Genomic DNA, 18,567 nt, shown 5'->3' with positions numbered 1-18,567 from the left:
TTGTCTCTACTAAAAATACAAAAATTAGCTGGATGTGGTGGCAGGCACCTGTAGTCCCAGCTACTCAGGAGGTTGAGGCAGGAGAATCGCTTGAATGTGGGAGGTGAAGGTTGCAGTGAGCCAAGATTGCACCACTGCACTCCAGCCTGGAAGACAGAGTGAGACTTTGTCTCAAAAAAAAAAGTCAAAAAAAAAAAAGTAAACTCCACAAGAGCAGAAGTTTTTGTCTGCTGTACTCACTGTTGTGTTGTCAGTGTCCAGAGCAGTGCCCGTTCATGTCACTAGTAGGTGCTCAATAAATATTTGTTGAAAGAATGAATGAGCAAATAAGCAAACAATATTTATTCTGTCCACAAATCCTTAGGGGGGCAGAAATTATATACAAGTTAATTATACCAAATTCTAATTTTTGGTTCATATTTCTGGGCTATTAGTATTTTGTGTGTGTGTGTGTGTGTGAGTGAATGTAGGAGCCTTTTCTTCTCCATCATCTATTTTTAAAATTGTTATAGCTTTAAGAAGTACTAAAATGATGAGATGTGATTTCTGTTTGTAATTGCACAGTTCTTTCGAAGTCTGATTCAGGTGCTGAAAATCAAATATGGTATGTACAACTTCCCTTTACTCTTCAGTAATTTCTAGAAACAGAATACCTTGAAAAAGAATGAGTTTGATTTTGTTAAACATAGTACCCTCAGAAGGGTCTTCATTATTAAAAAGAAAAAAAAATTCTATGAGAGGTCTTTACTCTGAACTTATTTGAAAACAAATGATGTAAGAGGAAATATGGCAACTTTTCTAGAAATGAAGCCATTTAGAGCAGAATAGAAATAAATTAATTGGAAATATTTTACTGCCAAGTAGCTAAGTTAACAAACCTTTATGGAAATATAATGCGAGATGAGGTCTTCGGTTTATTATTTGCGTGGTAATTCCCTTTGTATGCAGAACATTCGTGTTATTCACATATCCTTGTCTGTTTAAACATGGTGATTACACTGCTATTGAGCATCAGGGCAAGCAAGTTGTGTTTATTCCCACAGAATGTTTTGTTTTGTCTCCAACTTTTATTTGTGGCCATATAGAAGTAAGCTACTTCTGATGTGACATGAAAAATTTTACACAGAAAAATCTGTATTTGCACATCCTTTGGGGGGCTTTATTTTTGCTAAAAAGTAGAATTCACACAGGCAAAAAAAAAAAAAAACACACACATGCAAAATATTTTTGTGCACACCTTTAACAGGCTACATTCCACTTCTGAAATCTTTCCAAAAACAAAACAAAAAATCCCAAAGCCAGAATACTGAGTTAAAAAGTTAACACATTATAAAAGCTAGGTTCCTAACACAAACACTGCAGATATAAGCTGCAGATATAAGTCACTCCATTGCAAAAAGTTGTGATTATAATTTTTTTTTTTTTTTTTTTTTTTTTGCAACGGAGTTTCGCTCCTGTTGCCCAGGCTGGAGTGCAATGGCATAATCTCGGCTCACTGCAACCTCCGCCTCCAGGATTCAGGAGATTCCTGCCTCAGCCTCCCAAGTAGCTGGAACTACAGGCGCCTGCCACCACACCTGGCTAATTTTGTGTATTTTTAGTAGAGATGGGGTTTCACCATATTGGCCAGGCTGGTTTCAAACTCCTGACCTCAGGTGATTCACCTGCCTCGGCCTCCCAAAGTGCTGGGATAACAGGCGTGAGCCACTGTGCCTGGCCTATAAATGTTAAATTAATGTCAACAATGAGGAGACAAGAAATGTAGCTCCAAAGTGTGCTCCCCACCATGGATTATGAAAAATTTTGTTTAGTGTTGTAGGACATCCAAATGTAAACTTGAGCTAGACACGGCCTTACTCCTGACACTACACCAGACTCACAGACACTGAGTGAACCACACTCAAAACTACCTTCTTTTCCTGCTACCTTTTAAGTGGTTTTTTTTTTTTTTTTTTTTTTTCTGCTAGTTTTGTCTTTTTGGCAAATAGGAGTCCCTCAGAATCTACACTTGCTCTGAAATGTAGAAAAATTGATTCAATAAAGGACGGTGGTGAAACTGTCCTTTGAGATATTTTACTTTTCTTCTTAAAGATCATACACTTTTTAATGATCGTGTGTGTGTGTGTGTGTGTGTGTGTGTGTGTGTGTGTGTGTGCAAACCCTTTAAAAAGAGATTTTGGAAACTGAATTCTGGGAATTTTTTTTTTTTCCTTCCTCAAGACCAGTCCCTGATAATTGAATAGATAGTTTTTGGAGAAAACGACTTAGAGCCTGTCAGTACAGTCAGCAACCTCCTTGTCCCTGCATATTTGAACTTTCCAAAAATAACAGAATGCTCCAAGGTACTTGTCTGCAGCTCCTGACAAATCTCCAGGCAGTCCCAGCAGATTTTACTCTGCCTGCTGCTTTGTATTCACCTTCTCACAGATCCAAAGGTAGGAAGGGCCCTGTGGCAGGAGCACATCCATGTCCCTCCCTGGTGCTCCCTGGGGGAGACTGGTGGCTTCGTGCTTGGAAAAAATAGGGACTTCCTGCAGCTAGGGACATAGCTAGCTGCTTCCTTCTCCCTCATGGAGAAGAGACACTCAGGTAAGATGGCAGTCCCCTGGAAGTCTCAGTCCTTAGAAGAAAAGAGTTCTAATACATTCCCATAAAACATTTCAAACGTGCAAAGAGAAAAATCCAAAACAGGAGTGAGTTGGAAGAAAAATCCAAAACAGAATAGAGTGAGTTGGAAGAGAGCCTAAATATCGTGCTCAAGTGAGAAACATCCACGCAAACTGCCTGCTTCAATGCCATGTTTTCGATGAGCATATTAACAGGGCTTCCTAAAAAGGAAAGCGACTACACTGTTTCCAACCACAGAATCTAAGCTGCCTTCTTTATCACCAAACAGCTTTAAGATGCTTACCTAACTCAAACTATCACTAGTATAAAGTAGTTTGAAGGCCCCTCTACTTCAATAAATACTTAAATAATAGCTAGATCAACTCAGCTCATACATTTTCAAAATATTGGCCGAAACAGCAAATGCATATATATCAGTGCATCTGTTCCTTCCAGCAGTTAACACAATTGTACAAACTCAGTGTGCTGCATTTAAAGGAACATTTGAAAAGGATGATGCAGACCTGAAGGTGGGAGGTCCTGCCTCCTCGTGTGTTCTTACTGAGGGTGGCAGAAAGTAAGTTTCCTCTTCCCCACCCAGAGTTTGGGCATGTGAGCCTATTCTGCCATCCTGTTTCAGACACTGTCTCTCTGTCTCTCTTCTTTTCCACAGGCCACCAAGCCTATTTGAGATGGAGGGTACTGGGGGAGACGTCATAAGTGAGCAGTCACAAGTTGGGGTGAAATTCATGCACACGACTGGACACTCATGCTAACGAACCCTTAAAGCTAAACAAAGGCCAAAGACAACCCAAAGCCTTTAAAAAAATCTCTCACACATCACAGAGCAAAACTGGAAAAACCCAACTCTACTTTCCCATCACAATTCAAAAAGGAGCTAAGCCTTCTGGGGATGTTGAATGTTTCAGACTGAGAGAGGGTGGCTGACAGGGCCATCTTTTCTCAGCTGTCTGCAACCTGAGCCAGAGCCCTTCCTGGAGCCCTGGCAATTGCCCAGTGGCTCCCAGAAGACATCTCTTTGGATGTCCGGGCTCCCATTAGAAGGTTTTAAGTTTGTTCAAGGTCTGAAGTCTGATGCGCAGAGGTAGCTCCATGACGCTAGTAATGGAATAACACTTCCTTTTTTGGTGAGGAAAGCCCAATGGGTCTTAGCTAACAAGCTCTCAGCTATGACTCTAAAAATACCCTGCAGTGAGTGCTGTTTGGCACTTCAATTTGTTTGCCAGGGGAGCGCTTAAGAACTCCGCAGAATGCTTCAGATTCTCCACAGCTGCTCTGAGCTCTGTCCTCCTCTGGTGACCAAAGCAAGTGTATCGCTTTGGGAAAGCTGCTTGTTGCTTTTCACTTTTGAGTTCTTGGAATTCTGCTCTAAATGTCTGAAGTACAATTCCAGTCTTGGATTAATAACTAGCTTGGTTTTGAGTCTTCATTTGGCTCCTAGTCTGAACTATGCAAATGCACAATCTGTGTACAGAAGAAAAAACCTAAAATTATACTTCCAAAGGGCTCAGTCGCTTCCTCTCTCTCCCCATTCCCCTCAGAAGAAACATCAGCCTCCCGAATCCTTTGTTGCCAGCAGCAGGAGCAGCTCCGGGCCTCGTCAGCACAGGCGGCCTTGGCCGCCTACAAGTTGATGGTGTGTGCGTGCTTCTTGCACAGGGGTCTGTCCTTCTTGGAGTAGAACGGCTGCCCCTCCAGATTCACATGGCAGACCTGGAGCAGAGAACAGACCTGCGTGAGACCCACGTGGCACAGAGCATGAGCAGATTTCAATCACTTTTTTAAGAAAACGCCCTGGCCAGGCGTGGTGGCTCAGTCCTGTAATCCCAGCACTTTGGGAGGCCAAGGCAGGCAGATCACTTGAGGTCAGGAGTCCAAGACCAGCCTGGCCAACATGGCGAAACTCCATCTCTACTAAAAATACAAAAATTAGCCAGGGGCATGTTGGCATGTGCCTGTAATCCCAGCTACTCGGGAGGTTGAGGCAGAAGAATCTCTTGAACCCGGGAGACAGAGGTTGCAGTGAGCTGTGATTGTGCCACTGCACTCCAGCCTGGGCAACATAGCAAGACTCTCTAAAGCAAACAAACAAACAAACAAACAGCCTTGCCCCATGCATTCCAGAGAAAAGGCAACAGCCTACTTCTCCCACTATGAATTCTTAATGACGGAAGCAGAGTACATGAGTTGGACTATATAAAAACTAAGATTCCTGAAGAACAGAATAAAATCAAATGAAATTAATTAAATTTAATGGAATAGAGAAAATATACACTATGAAGCTGACCAATTCATGCTATCCAAAATGTATAGAGTCAATACAAGTTCACAAGTCAATATACCACAGAGAGGATTCACGTCTAAAGAAAATCATTAGTAAACTAACAAACACATCAGAGAAGATTGTACTCACTAATAATTAAAGAAAAAGCAAATTAAAACTCCCCTGACTCCAGGCGCAGTAGCTGATGCCTGTAATCCCTACACTTTGGAAGGCCAAGGCAGGAGGATCGTTTGAGGCCAGGTGTTTGAGACCAGCCTGGGCAACATAGTGAGCCTCTGTCTCTACCAAAAAAAAAAAAAAAAAAAAAAAGAAAGAAAGAAAAGAAAATTAGTTTAAAAAATTACAAGAAAAACTGCCCTGAGATACCACTAGACACATATTAATCTAGCAAGACAAATAAAACAAAAAAACCTCAATGGCCTGTCACCTTTAACCTAATATGCCTGTAGCCAAAAAGCTTAAAAAAAAAAAAAGTATTCAATCAAAAATCAGCAATGCCAAAAAGGAACAAGGCCTACTCGTGCACTGCTAGAGACACGTGAGTGAGCTCAGTGTTCCATAGGGAATCTGGCCATGTTGAACAAGAACCATTGAGATGTGACTACCCTGTAACCCAGTAATGCCATGCTAGAGAATTTTATCCTGCAGAAGCAACTCTGCAGAACAACAAAACAACCTGTGCTCAACTAGAAACTGAAAACTACTAAAATTTCTCTCAATAGGGAGATGATTTAGTAAATTTTCATGGTGTATTTTTCCAATGGAATGCCACCATTTAAAAAGAGAGATGGGCCAGGCATGGTGGCTCACGCCTGCAATCCCAGCATTTTGGGAGGCCGAGGCAGGAGGACCACGAGATCAGGAGTTTGAGATCAGCCTGACCAACATGGTGAAACCTTGTCTCTACTAAAAATACAAAAATTAGCTGGGTGTGGTGGTGCGCACTGGTAATCCCAGCTACTCAGGAGGCTGAGGCAAGAGAATCACTTGAACCCGGAAGACGGAGGTTTCAGTGAGCTGAGATCGCGCCACTGTACCCCAGCCTGGGCGACAGAGCGAGATTCCGTCTCAAAAAAAAAGAAGAAAAAAAAGGTAGATATGGAAAAGTATGCAGAGAAATATACAAAAAAAAAAAAAAGAGATGAAATTCTTTTTTTTTTTTGAGATGGAGTCTCACTCTGTCACCCAGGCTGGAGTGCAGTGGCGCGATCTCAGCTCACTGCAACCTCTGCCTCCCGGATTCAAGCAATTCTCCTGCCTCAGCCTCCCTAGTAGCTGGGATTACAGGCGCCCACCACCATACTCAGCTAATTTTTTTTGTAGTTTAGTAGAGACAGGGTTTCACCATGTTGGCCAGGCTGGTTTCAAACTCCTGACCTCAAGCAATCCACCTGCTTTGGCCTCCCAAAGTGCTGGGATTACAGGCGTGAGCCACCACGCCCAGCCCAAGAAATGAAATTCTATATCCCCATGATGACAACATATAGTCTGAGGCTGGAGGCATCCCAGAAAGAAGAGAACTAATTAATATTTGTGGGGACTACCATGGACCAAGCAGGATGCCAGACACTCTATATACAGCAGCTCATTTAATTCTCATGAAAACCTTATAAAGTAGGTAAGCCTTTCTCCCACTTCACAGCTGAAAAAACTGGGGCTCAGAGGGCCCATATGTCTTCCTTAAGTCACAGACCTAGCAAGTTGTAGGCTGGGAATCTCTGTCCATGTCTGTAAGACTCCAGTTCTATGCTAATTTTTCCCCTACCCCATAGAAGAAAGGGACTGTGTTTACTTGAAATTGATCTGGGTTTATGGGTTTGTACAGATGTAGCCCTCTGAGTTTGCTGGACTACTAGTATGTAAGCTGGGCCCTGGGTTGGCAATATGCCAGTAGGTCAGAGTCTGCCAGGAAATCACATTGGCTGGCATGGGTCCCAGCCTAGGAGAGGGCAGTGAAGATCCCTGCTGGGGGGCAGAATTGGGAGCCATCTCCAGGACACTGACATCAAGAGGAGTGCACGTGGAGTCCCCACATACAGGTATCCCCCATGGAGACAGAGAAATCACCCCCTTGAGTTGAGCTTGGGGCAATATGCATGTATTCAGTCCAAGAGAGTTGGAGAGGAAAAGGGCACCACGCTAGCCCCATGTGCAAGGCTCTGATGGTCCAGTTGGGGACGTTATACCTAGGATCACACAGGGCTTCCAGTGGGTTCTGGGAGCTAATGAGCTGCAAAAGTGTTTGAAAACATCCCAGGTGGATGCAGTGATGCTGAGTATAACCAGGCTCGTGTGGAGGCCTCAAGCTGCTGGTGACAATTTAAAGACTATGCAAAAAGATGGACACCCAAGATCTAACTGGTGAGAATGGGCTTTAGGGAAGACAGAAAGGCATCTCTGGAATGAGTCAGCCTGTCAATGACTGCAGCTGTGGGTGGGAGACCATACCTGGACTGGGACAATGCTGGTTGCTTGTGAGAACTTTGGGATGAGTCAGGCTGGGGAGAGAAGGTGTCCAGGGACTGAAGACCAACAAATGAGAAAGGGACAGAACCTCAAAGATGGCTCATAGGTGAGATGGGGCTGAGGGTGGGAACCCTCATAAGGAGTTGTGCCCAGTGTCTTCTTGGTGCAAGGTGGCTTCATGGTGGAGGAGGCCTTCTGCCCACCCAGCACAGGGGGCAACAGGGATGGTCCAACCCCCAGGCTCTGTGGCTGGGTGACATCAGGGCCTGGCTATAAAAGGGTAGCGACCATGGACAGTGCTGACTGCAAGTCCCAGCAGAGTTAGGGTAATAAACTAGGCCAGCTGCAGCAGCCCCTAGGTCTGCCTACAAAAGTTATATTACTGCCCATCCCCTCCTGATACCCGCACCAGTGGGGAAGGGCAAGACTTAGAGCAAAAGAGGGATGGGTAAGACATTTTTCCTCCACTAAGGTCGGACCCTTTCCATTGGAACTCAAGTGTCGACGCCAGACAGAAGCTTAACTTTCACCCTGACCCACAGTGCACTTCTCAGGCTCCCAGCCTTCACTTTATATGCTTTGGACTTGAGGGACACTGTCCTGTTCTACTTTTGAATTGCTCACATCTGTTGCTTTGTTCACCTTTCAAGATTCTAGATTCCGTCAGGGTAGAGACTTGTTCTGGAACACTCTTGTACTGCCCAAATGCCAGGAATATTTGGTAAACTGAGTTAGTCTAAAGAATGTGCTATCCTGAGATCTCACTGGTGAGAAAACAGCACATCAGCTGGGAGAGCTACTCCAGTTCTTTCTCTTACTAATTTTTTGGAAGTTACAGGAAAATACATGCTCATCAAAAGTGATTTGGAAATATGAAGTGATAGAAAGAGGACCAAAAAAAAAAAAAAAAAAAAAAATCCCTCAAGTCCCTCAAAGTTTTCCAATCAAAAGATTTCTTCCCAATGTTAAGACCATGTTCCAGCTGGGTGTGGTGGCTCACACCTGTAATCCCAGCACTTTGGGAGGCCGAGGTGGGTGGCTCATGAGGTCAGGAGTTCAAGACCAGCCTGGCCAAGATGGTGAAACCCCGTCTCTACTAAAAATACAAAAATTAGCCAGGTGTGGTGGCAGGTGCCTATAATCCCAGCTACTCAGGAGCCTGAGGCAGAGAATTGCTTGAACCTGGGAGGTGGAGGTTGCAGTGAGCCAAGATCGCACCACTGCACTCCAGCCTGGCGACAGAGCAAGACTTTGTCTCAAAACAAACAAACAAACAAACAAAAAAACAAAAGAACCATGTTCCACTTTGCTATATGTTGACAGAGCAGTGAGTATCATGCAGGCTGGTTTGGAGGGAGACCTAACGATCTCCATGTTGATCCTCTAAAGGGCAGTGCTATGGGCCTCTCACAGGCTGGACTTCACTCTCTGGAACTTATTTGTAATATCAGCCTTAGCCACCCCAAGCTTTACGCCTTCTTCTGGTCTCTCTCTTGGACTTTTGCTGTTGTGACTCAGCTGAAATTGCGAGGCTTGCAGAAGCAGACCCACACTCACCTTTGCCACGATTCCCTCTGCATGTGACACAGACCTCTCATCAGCCTGCCCATGGAAAACAGGCCTTCTGTGCCACTGTCTTCCTGGACCTTCCCCAAGTCTCTTGGATCCTTCCAGAAGTTGGGTAACCAGATGTGCAGGCAGTGCCTCAGGACTAGACAAGCCATGGCTTGAATGTAAGGTTCAGAGAGCCCTGTGCTGTGCCTGACACAGGGGAGCTATGACTCTGCAGGGGACAAACCCAAAGCCAGTATACTTACACCATTGTCTCTTTTTGGAGGGGATGTATTTAAAACACCCTAAAAGACAACTAGAGAATCTGTTCAAAGAGCTAGAAAATCAGAGTGTTAAGGGGTTGAATTGTATTCCACAAAATTCACATGCAAGAAGGCAGAGTTTGCCGTGAGCCGTGATCATGCCATTGCACCCCAGCCTGGGCAACAAGAGGGAAACTCCATCTCAAAAAAAAAGAAAAAAAAAAGGAGACCCACACAGAGACAGACACACTCAGAGGAGAATGTCATGTGAAGACACACACAGAGGGGAGACAGGCTTGTGACAATGGAGGCAGGGATTGGAGTTACACAGCTGCAAGCCAAGAAATGCCAAGGATTGCTAGCAACCGCTAGTAGCTCGGAGAGAGACTATGGCCTCCTGTCAGCACCTTGATTTAGGACTTCTGGCCTCCTGAACTGTGAAAGCATTCATTTCTGTTGTTTGAGCCATCAGTTTGCAGTAATTTGTCAAGACAGCCCTAGCAAACCGACACACAGAGTGAATACAGTGTGTCCCACAGATGGCGGGGTATGGAAGCGAAGTGTGGAACCAAAAGTATATGGCCGTAAACTTTATGACTAGGGTCATCCTATGTCAGAAGTCTATAAAAATTATTCAAGTAAAAACTGTACAGATATTTCATACATTTCCAAAATTTACCTTGAGACACTCTGGTTAAAAAAAATAGTAGAGGTGTCTTAATTTTCCCAAATCGGCCAGGCGTGGTGGCTCACGCCTGTATTCCCACAACTTTGGGAGGCCAAGGTGGGTGAATCACCTGAGGTCAGGAGTTTGAGACCAGTCTGGCCAACATGGTGAAATCCCCTCTCTACTAAAAATACACAAAATTAGCCAGGCATGGTGGCATGTGCCTGTAGTCCCAGCTACTCAGGAGGCTGAAGCAGAAGAATCGCTTGAACCCAGGAGGCAGAGGTTGCAATGAACCGAGATCATGCCACTGTACTCCAGCCTGGGCAACAAGAGCAGAAACTCCATCTCAAAAAAAAAAAAAAAATTCTCAAATCGAGATTAGGCAATGACAGATTGACATTAGGGGGCTTTCTCAGGGATGACTGTTTCCTACCTCTCCTTCAGAGTCTAAATGTCTGTAGGCTCACCATCATGTGCCCACCCCAACCCAAAACCCTCAGAAGGAAAATGCCAGTCTCATACTAAAAGTGACCCGGCTGTTCAGCAGAAGTAAGTAGCACACAGTTAATAGTTAATCCAGGGCTTATCTCCTGGCAGCTATATATCAGGAAAGGACCACTTAGGAAAATAAAATGGTACTCAGTCTTGCTTTCCAAAGGTGCTACCAAGAGAAACCCTATCTCAGCTTTTCATAGGATTAGTCAGCTCCAATCTAGTGTTTGGGGTAACAATTTGGAGGGGAAAAACTTCAAGTCACTCCATCATATCTGAAGTGACATATAACCATGGGAAGCCAACTGCCCCTCTCAAAGCCAAGCATCATCTGCTGCTTTTGCCCACTGACAACACTGCTGGTGAGACAAGCTGCTGGTTTGCCAAACCCTGGGACACTCTGTTGTCCTTAACGAAATGGAAAGTAACAAAGCCACATTGGTTTATAAATAATTATTAGGAATGAAACTTTGTTCGACTGTGATGTATCGAGGCATCATGGTGTTTGCCAGCTTTTAAAAATGATCAGGATGTCAGAAAGCTAGCGTGGCAAGGTATGTAGAGGTTGGTCATCTGGCTCCCACTTCCTCCCTCCTGCCTCTTCTCAGAAAGCCAGAGCCCCAAGCTAGAGACATACTGCGCAAATGAAGCAGGTGTCGTGCCAAGTGTGGCCCAGGGCTTCGATAAACTTGTCGCCAGCCTCCACGGGGAAATCGCAGCCATGGCACTTGGTGCTGAACAGATTGATGTAGTCTGAAATGAAAAGCAGAGTGAAGACCACGCACCCGGGGGGGTCAGCGGGGACCCAAGCCAAGACAAACCCCAAATCAGTGGGCAGAAGCAGGGGGTGAAATCTAATTGGTTGTTTGTCATCTCACAGATGAAATACTCAGTTACATGACTGATAGTTTTCCATTTTCCAATCATTGCATTGATGTTGTTCAGACCCAGGCTTAGACACCATCTTGTGCTGGTTTGATTTGCAAACACTTTCTGGAATTGTCATCAACCTTCTGCAGGGAGATTGTCTCCTCTGCTTCTGTCACCTCTAATAGACCAAACGGATCAAGCCCCAAAGAGAAAACAATCCACATTTCCAAACATCTATGCTTAGTTTGGAAGAAGGTGGGTCCAACGTATTTAAGAGTTATAGAATTTTCTTTGCTTGGCCATTCTTCTGTCATGGGGCATTTGTGTTGACAACAAGTTTTTACTACTATAAACAGTATTTGAACTACTTTATTGGGGCATGTCCTCCTCCTTCTTCCCTACCCCCAACCAAGGAGATAATGCTATTAAATATTATTGATATGATGCTTTGCAATTTACCAAGCATTTTCACATGGATGGTGTTATTTACAAGTATCTCAATGTCAGGGACTACATCTTAGCTTTCTTTGCACTCCCAGCACAATGCCTGACACACAGTCAATATCCAAAACATATATAGGGAATGAACGCATTAACCAATCAATCAGTTCATCAATGAATGAAACTGATCATCACAAAATCCCTCAGAAATTGAACTATTATTATGTTTTTGTTTTGTTTTGTGGATGAGAAAATTGAGACTCAAAGAGGTGAAGGGCCCAGCCAGCATCCCACAGCTGAAGCACAGTGGGTCAGGTTCTGTGCTCCTTCACCAGGGCAGCTGTCCTCTCTAGGCCCAAAGGGGCTACAGTTCTACCACACTGACTGTAGAACATCTCTAGATTATTCTAGAAAAGCTCCATCCCGTTTACAAAGCCTTCATCCCTCCTGAGAAGTGTACGCATTCCTCCATAACTCTTCCACAGTTGGCTTTTTCTTAAGTGATTTCCTGTTCTTCTTGTGGATAGTATGTCCATTCATTGTCTTAGACCACGTCTTACTGAGTGCCAGTGTGCCATGGGGGTTACAAAATTGGACTCTGAATAAAGGAAGAGCTGGGTTCAAATCCCAACTCTATTAAGAAATGTTCAAACCTGGGGCAAGTGGCGTAACTTCTCAAGGCCTCAATCTTCTCATCTATATAATGGGAATAATTATTGTACCGAACTCATGGGGTTTTGAGTGGATTAAATAAGATAATGTAAGTGAAGTATTTGGCACAAACACTCAAAAATGTTGGCTCTTATTTTGAAAGTCTTCATAATTGATGCAAAGAGGGAAAGGAACAATGATTTGAGTGCCATTATGCCTCCTGTTTAATCCTCATGACATCTCTGTGAAGAGATAATATTCCCTATTTATTTATCTATTTTATTTATTTATTTATTTATTTTTTTTGCGACGGAGTCTCACTCTGTCACCAGGATGGAGTGCAGTGGCATGATCTCAGCTCACTGCAACCTCCGCCTCCTGGGTTCAAGCAATTCTCCTGCCTCAGCCTCCCAAGTAGCTGGGAGGGCAGGCACGCGCCACCACACCCAGCTATATTTTTTTATTTTTAGTAGAGATGGGGCTTCACCATGTTGGCCAGGATGGTCTCGATCTCTTGACCCTGTGATCCACCCGCCTCTGCCTCCCAAAGTTCTGGGATTACAGGCGTGAGCCACCGCGCCCAGCCTATTTATTTTTTGAGGCGGACTCTCACTCTGTCACCCAGGTGGAGTGCAGTGGCACAATCTCAGCTCACTGCAACCTCTGTCCCCCAGGGTTCAAGTAGTTCTCCCACCTCAGCCTCCCAAGTAGCTGGGATTGCAGGCATGTGCCACCAAGCCTGGCTAATTTTTGTATTTTCAGTAGAGACAGGGTTTCACCATTTTGGCCAGGCTGGTCTTGAACTCCTGACCTCAAGTGATCCACCTGCCTCAGCCTCCCAAAGTGCTGGGATTACAGGCATGAGCCACCGCGCCCAGCCTAGTATTCCCATTTTAAAGGGGAGGAAACTGACTGGAGAGGTTCCATCACAGAAGTCATAAGGAGTAGCCCCAGTCCTGATGGACTCCAACGTTCATCCTCCTTCTATGGCTTTACGCTGTCTCCAGCTCCTTATCAGCCTGGCATTGAGCTTTGATCAGTTGCACTTATCTCTTGCATGTGTTTTCCAATATATAGCTTCCCCTTTTGTGCTTAATTGTAGCTTGTCATGCAAATGCTCTTATGTATCCCAGTCCATCAATCTTCTCTGATGAAACACTTAATTTCTTTAGTAGGCAGAAATGCATTGCCTTGCCAGAGCTAAGAAAACATCGTTCTGCTTCCTTTAGAAAGTTACCGCCCAGGTTGCAGTTCACTCTGTGCTCTGCAAGAACTTACTACTATCTGGTATGGGCTGACCCGTCTCCACCTGAGGACAAGCCCTGCACCCACTTACGACTTCTTTCTCATCACTCCCAGGTGGTCTCATGGTGCCCTGGACTTTCTCTTACACCTCCATGCCTCTGTGCAAACCAGGCCCTGGGCTTGAAAAACCATCCCACTTTCTGTACCTGAGAGAATCTCTGCAATCCTTTGTGCTAGGCTGTCCTTCAGGGAAGTCTTCATGCCCTACATACCCCAACCAAGAGTGATGAGATGGCCTTGCTGAAGGCTTTCCCTGGCCTTCCCTCCTCCATTTATCCATGCATCCTATCCATTCATCCATCATCTTTTTTTTTTTTTTTTTTTAGATTGAGTCTTGCTCTGTCACACAGGATGGAGTGCAATGATGTGGTCACAGTTCACTGCAACCTCAACTTCCTGGGCTCAAACCATCCTCCCACCTCAGGCTCCTGAGCAGCTGGGACCACAGGTGTGCACCACCACGGTCGGCTACTTTAATTTTTTTTTGTTTTAGAGATGGGGTCTCCCTATATTGTCCAAGCTGTTCTTGAACTCCTGGGCTCAAGGGGTCCTCCTGCCTTGGCCTCCTAAAGTACTATGATTACAGGCGTGAGCCACCAAGCTGGGCTGTGTTCCATATTTAAATAAATATAAAAATTAAATTAAATGGTTCAAACAACCTAATTAAATAGTGATTCCTTCTCTTACTGGCTTTTCACAGATTAAGCTATTAAAGTGGCTTGAATTGGCCAGGTGCGGTGGCTCACGCCTGTAATCCCAGCACTTTGGGAGGTCGAGGCAGGTAGATCACGAGGTCAGGAGTTCAAGACCAGCCTGGCCAAGATGGTGAAACCCCCCCATCTCTACTAATAATACAAAAATTAGCCAGGCCTGTTGGTGGGAGCCTGTAATCCCAGCTACTTGGGAGGCTGAGACAGAGAATTGCTTGAACCCAGAAGGCGGAGGTTGCTGTGAGTCAAGATAGCATGCCACTGTACTCCAGCCTGGGTGACAGAGCGAGACTCTGTCTCAAAAACAAAACAAACAAACAAACAAAAAGGCCAAGCACGGTGGCTCACGCCTGTAATCCCAGCACTTTGGGAGGCCAAGGTGGGCAGATCACGAGATCAGGAGATCGAGACCATCCTGGCTAACATGGTGAAACCCTGTCTCTACCAAAAATACAAAAAATTAGCTGGGTGCAGTGGTGGGAGCCTGTAGTCCCAGCTACTTGGGAGGCTGAGGCAGGAGAATTGCATGAACCCCAGAGGTGGAGCTTGCAGTGAGCCAAGATCGCGCCACTGCACTCCAGCCTGGGCAACAGAGCGAGACTCCATCTCAAAAACAAAACAAAACAAAACAAAGGCTTGAATTTACTTCTGGAATGCCTTGTCTTGCCCACTGATTCATTTTTCTGTTTTAAATTTGATTCCATATGATTTGGAGAATTATCACTTTGTTTTAAAATTTGGTAGCACGGGTCTGATACTAACACTTTTTTTTTAAGTTGGTATTTTTCTTCACAACTTCTGCAAAAGTTATTTCTGCAAAAGGAGAACATTGCTGGTACCGAACAAAGTCTATGCATGGGCCTTTTCCACAAAGAGTATAATCTAGCTCCTCATATATTTATTCCTTCCTTTATTTCTCCCTTTAAGTCTTTCTAATTTTCTTTGACTCTCTCTTGTCCCAAGCTGAATTACTACCCTCACATTTAATGGATTTTATTGCTATTGTAAAAGGATTTCTGTCCATCAAATTGCAGGTGCTCTGTGTTGAAAAGGGGCTTGGTACTTTTCTAGAGCAATGGTTCCCAAACATCAGAAGCACATGGAGGGTTTGTTGAAACACAGCATGCCAGGCTCCCCTCCAGAGTTTCTGATTCACCAGATCTGGGGTGGGGCCTGAAGATCTGCATTTCTAACAAGTTCTCAGGTGATGTTGCTGCTGGTGTTGGGACCACACTTTGAGAAACACTTCTGATTCCCACACCTAACTGAAACACCTGGGTAGGGTGGGGCACCCTACGAAATGCTGCTTCTGTGGGTCTGAGGTAGGTCTGAAACAATCTATTTTCTCTCTAGTTTGTTAAGTTCCCTAGGTGACCATGATGCCAGGTTCGGGAACTGCTCGGGTGCAGGTTCATCTGTGAAGGGCTGACCCACCTCTCTCTCTTCTTTATATGCAGATGTCAGCTTATCTTTGCAGCCAGCTGAAGCATTTTTCAGCCTAGACCCTATCATTCTGGCTCAATCTGCAGATTTGACAGGACTCCCTTCTGTGTCTTCTTCCAAATTGTTGATTAAAATGACGAGATGTAAAAATGAAGTTTCACCTCATACCCATTAGGATAGCTACTATTTTTTAAAAAACAGAAAATAACAAGTGTTTGCAAGGCTGCGGAGAAATTGGAACCTTTATTCTCTGTTAATGGGTTTGTAACACAGTGCAGCCGTTATGGAAAACAGTATGAGGTTCCTTACAAAATCAAAAATAGAACAGAATCAAAAATAGGCACGGTGGCTCATGCCTGTAATCCCAGCACTTCAGGAGGCCAAGGCAGGAGGATTGCTTGAGCCCTGGATTTCAAGACCAGCCTGGGCAACATAGCAAGACCTCATCTCTACAAAAAATTATGAAAATTAGCTAGGCATGGTAGCGGATGTCTAAAGTTCCATCTACAGGCTGAGGTGGGAGGATCAACTGGGTCTCTCCAGTTACCTAGGTCTGAAGGTAAATCTGCTTCCTCACTGTCTTCTCTTAACGCTAGACCGTCTTCTTCCTGGATCTTCTTACTCAAAACATCATTTTTGAGAATCTTTTCGGGGGAGTTGCTATGATGAGGGGCAGCAGTGATAATGGAAATCTATCATTCTTTCAAAAGCCTCAGACACAAATTGCGGCTTGTCTCAAATAATAGAAGTTATAATGCTTTTAGTAGAAGAATAACAGCAAGTTGTATAAGCATAACAGCTCTTTCTTTAACTACCGATCAATATCATATGCTCATGAGAAAGGAAAGGTCTGGTATTATTTTCTCCCTTTTACAGATATAGAAACTGAGGCACAGAGTAACTAAGTGACTTGTTTCAGGTCATTCAGTTAACTTCAGAGCTGGGAAGGGCATTTACTAGTACAAGAACCCAAGACGTTTCTTTTCTTTCTTTCTTTCTTTTTTTCAGATGGAGTCTCACTGTGTCGCCCAGGCTGGAGTGCAATGGCAGTATCTCAGCTCACTGCAACCTCTGCCTCCCGGGTTCAAGCGATTCTTCCACCTCAGCCTCCCGAGTAGCTGGGATTGCAGACGCCCGCCATCATGCTCGGCTAATTTTCGTATTTTTGTAGAGATGGGGTTTCACCATTTTGGCCAGGCTGGTCTTGAACTCCTGACCTCAGGTGATTCGCCTGCCTTGGCCTCTCAAAGTGCTGGGATTACAGGCGTGAGCCACCGCGCCCAGCCAAAACGTTTATTTTCTAATTTACAGTCAGGGGAAAGAAGTTTTATTTTGTTTTGCTTTTTCCCTTGAGGAACTGAATGTTTTCTCCTTTCTGATTTTAAAGTAAACTAACTTACTGTGTTTCTCTTTTTGCCCTCAAATTTGCTACCCAGTTAGTCCCTGCAGCTCTGTTATTCTTCATAATCAGCATGCCTGCTTTTCCCGCCTCTGATTTTCTGGTTCTACTGTCTTAGCCTTCATGTCTGTGTTACCTTTTCTGGAACCTGCTTCAAATCCTTTCTGAAGGGGGAAGTCTCTGAATAAATGAGTGACTGACTTCCACCTATCTAATGAAGTGCTTTGTCTCTTGAATTTACAATAATTTACTTGGCATTTTAAGATAACATATAGCATTTTGGGGGTACAGAGAAACTCTGAATTCACTCCGTGAGATTACAGGAATCTGCAGGAACATCAAAGTCTGATAAATATCACAGGGGCAGAGGAAGGGGTCTCGCATATTTGATGCTCTACACGCCTTCTCTGGTTTAATCCTCACCACAGCTCTGTAAGGCAGGTGTTTACAGACGAGGAAAGTAAGGCTCAGAGAAGGTTAGTAACTTGCTCAGGTTTACAAAGCAGCCCAAAGTGGAACCAGGAATAGAATGAAGGACAAAGTCCACAGCCAAGGCCTTTTCAGACTAGACCTTGTGGTCTCCAAATCAAAATAACCTGAAAGGTTTCCCAGTGGTCATAAGATGCCAACTTGTGATCTACATTTTTTTTTTTTTTTGAGATACAGGATCTTACTCTGTTGCCTAGGCTGAATACAGTGGTGCTATCACAGGTTACTGCAGCCTCGAACTCCTGGACTCAAGCGACCCTCCCACTTCAGCCTCCTGAGTAGCTGAGACTACAGGCACGCGCCACCACACCTGGCTAATGTTTATATTTTTTGTAGAGACTGGGTCTTGCTATGTTGCTGGTGTCAAACTCCTGGGCTCAAGCAATTCTTCTGCCTCGGCCTCCCAAAGTGCTGGGATTAAGGTGTGAGCCACCTCACCTAACCAGATCCACATATTTGATGCATAAAATAAGCTATAGACTCTGCACCTCACTCTCCCCAAAGCTGCAACCATATGGGCAGGGGAGATAGTTAACTTCCTTTGTGTGATATTAGCATGATTCTGCCATTAAAAGCAAAAACAAAGGTTTCTTCCAGAAATAAAGGCCTCTGGGTGGTCGGATGTGAATGGATTAGGCAGGAGTTAGTTCCCTGTGCCTGCCCCTTTCTCCCAGGCTGTGGGGCCTCCCCACATGCCATCGAAGTGTTCCTACCTTTCTCGCAGTAGGGCTCCCCGTCTTCCATGTGGAAGAGGCTGTTCCCAAAAGGCTTCTTGCAGGCCGCACAGACGAAGCAGGTGGTGTGCCATGTCTGTCTCAAAGCATGCATTACTTCCTGGGGGAAAGAGCCTAAGCTCAGGACAGAAAGGAGAGAGGGAGCGGGCTTGACTACCCCACCAGGCTCCA

At 44.7% G+C, this 18,567-nt stretch overlaps 1 protein-coding gene across 7 annotated transcripts in view; it reads right to left on the bottom strand.

The window, feature by feature from the left end:
• Positions 1-1,133: 1,133 nt before the first annotated feature.
• Positions 1,134-18,567, bottom strand: part of LDB3 (LIM domain binding 3) — a 69,334-nt gene continuing 51,900 nt past the window's right edge. For all 7 annotated transcript variants that reach the window (XM_054660310.2, XM_054660311.2, XM_016918788.4 and 4 more), the window contains 3 exons: positions 18,376-18,496; positions 10,992-11,107; positions 1,134-4,341 (listed from right to left, as the gene is read on the bottom strand). In XM_054660310.2, the coding sequence (XP_054516285.2) occupies positions 4,252-4,341; positions 10,992-11,107; positions 18,376-18,496 (327 nt within the window). In that variant the 3' untranslated portion in view covers positions 1,134-4,251. The remainder of the gene's footprint in view (positions 4,342-10,991; positions 11,108-18,375; positions 18,497-18,567) is intronic.

This window comes from Pan troglodytes, chromosome 8 (assembly GCF_028858775.2).
Source record: "Pan troglodytes isolate AG18354 chromosome 8, NHGRI_mPanTro3-v2.0_pri, whole genome shotgun sequence".
Classification (NCBI taxonomy): Eukaryota; Metazoa; Chordata; class Mammalia; order Primates; family Hominidae; genus Pan; species Pan troglodytes.
This window is presented reverse-complemented; position numbering and strand designations above follow the sequence as displayed.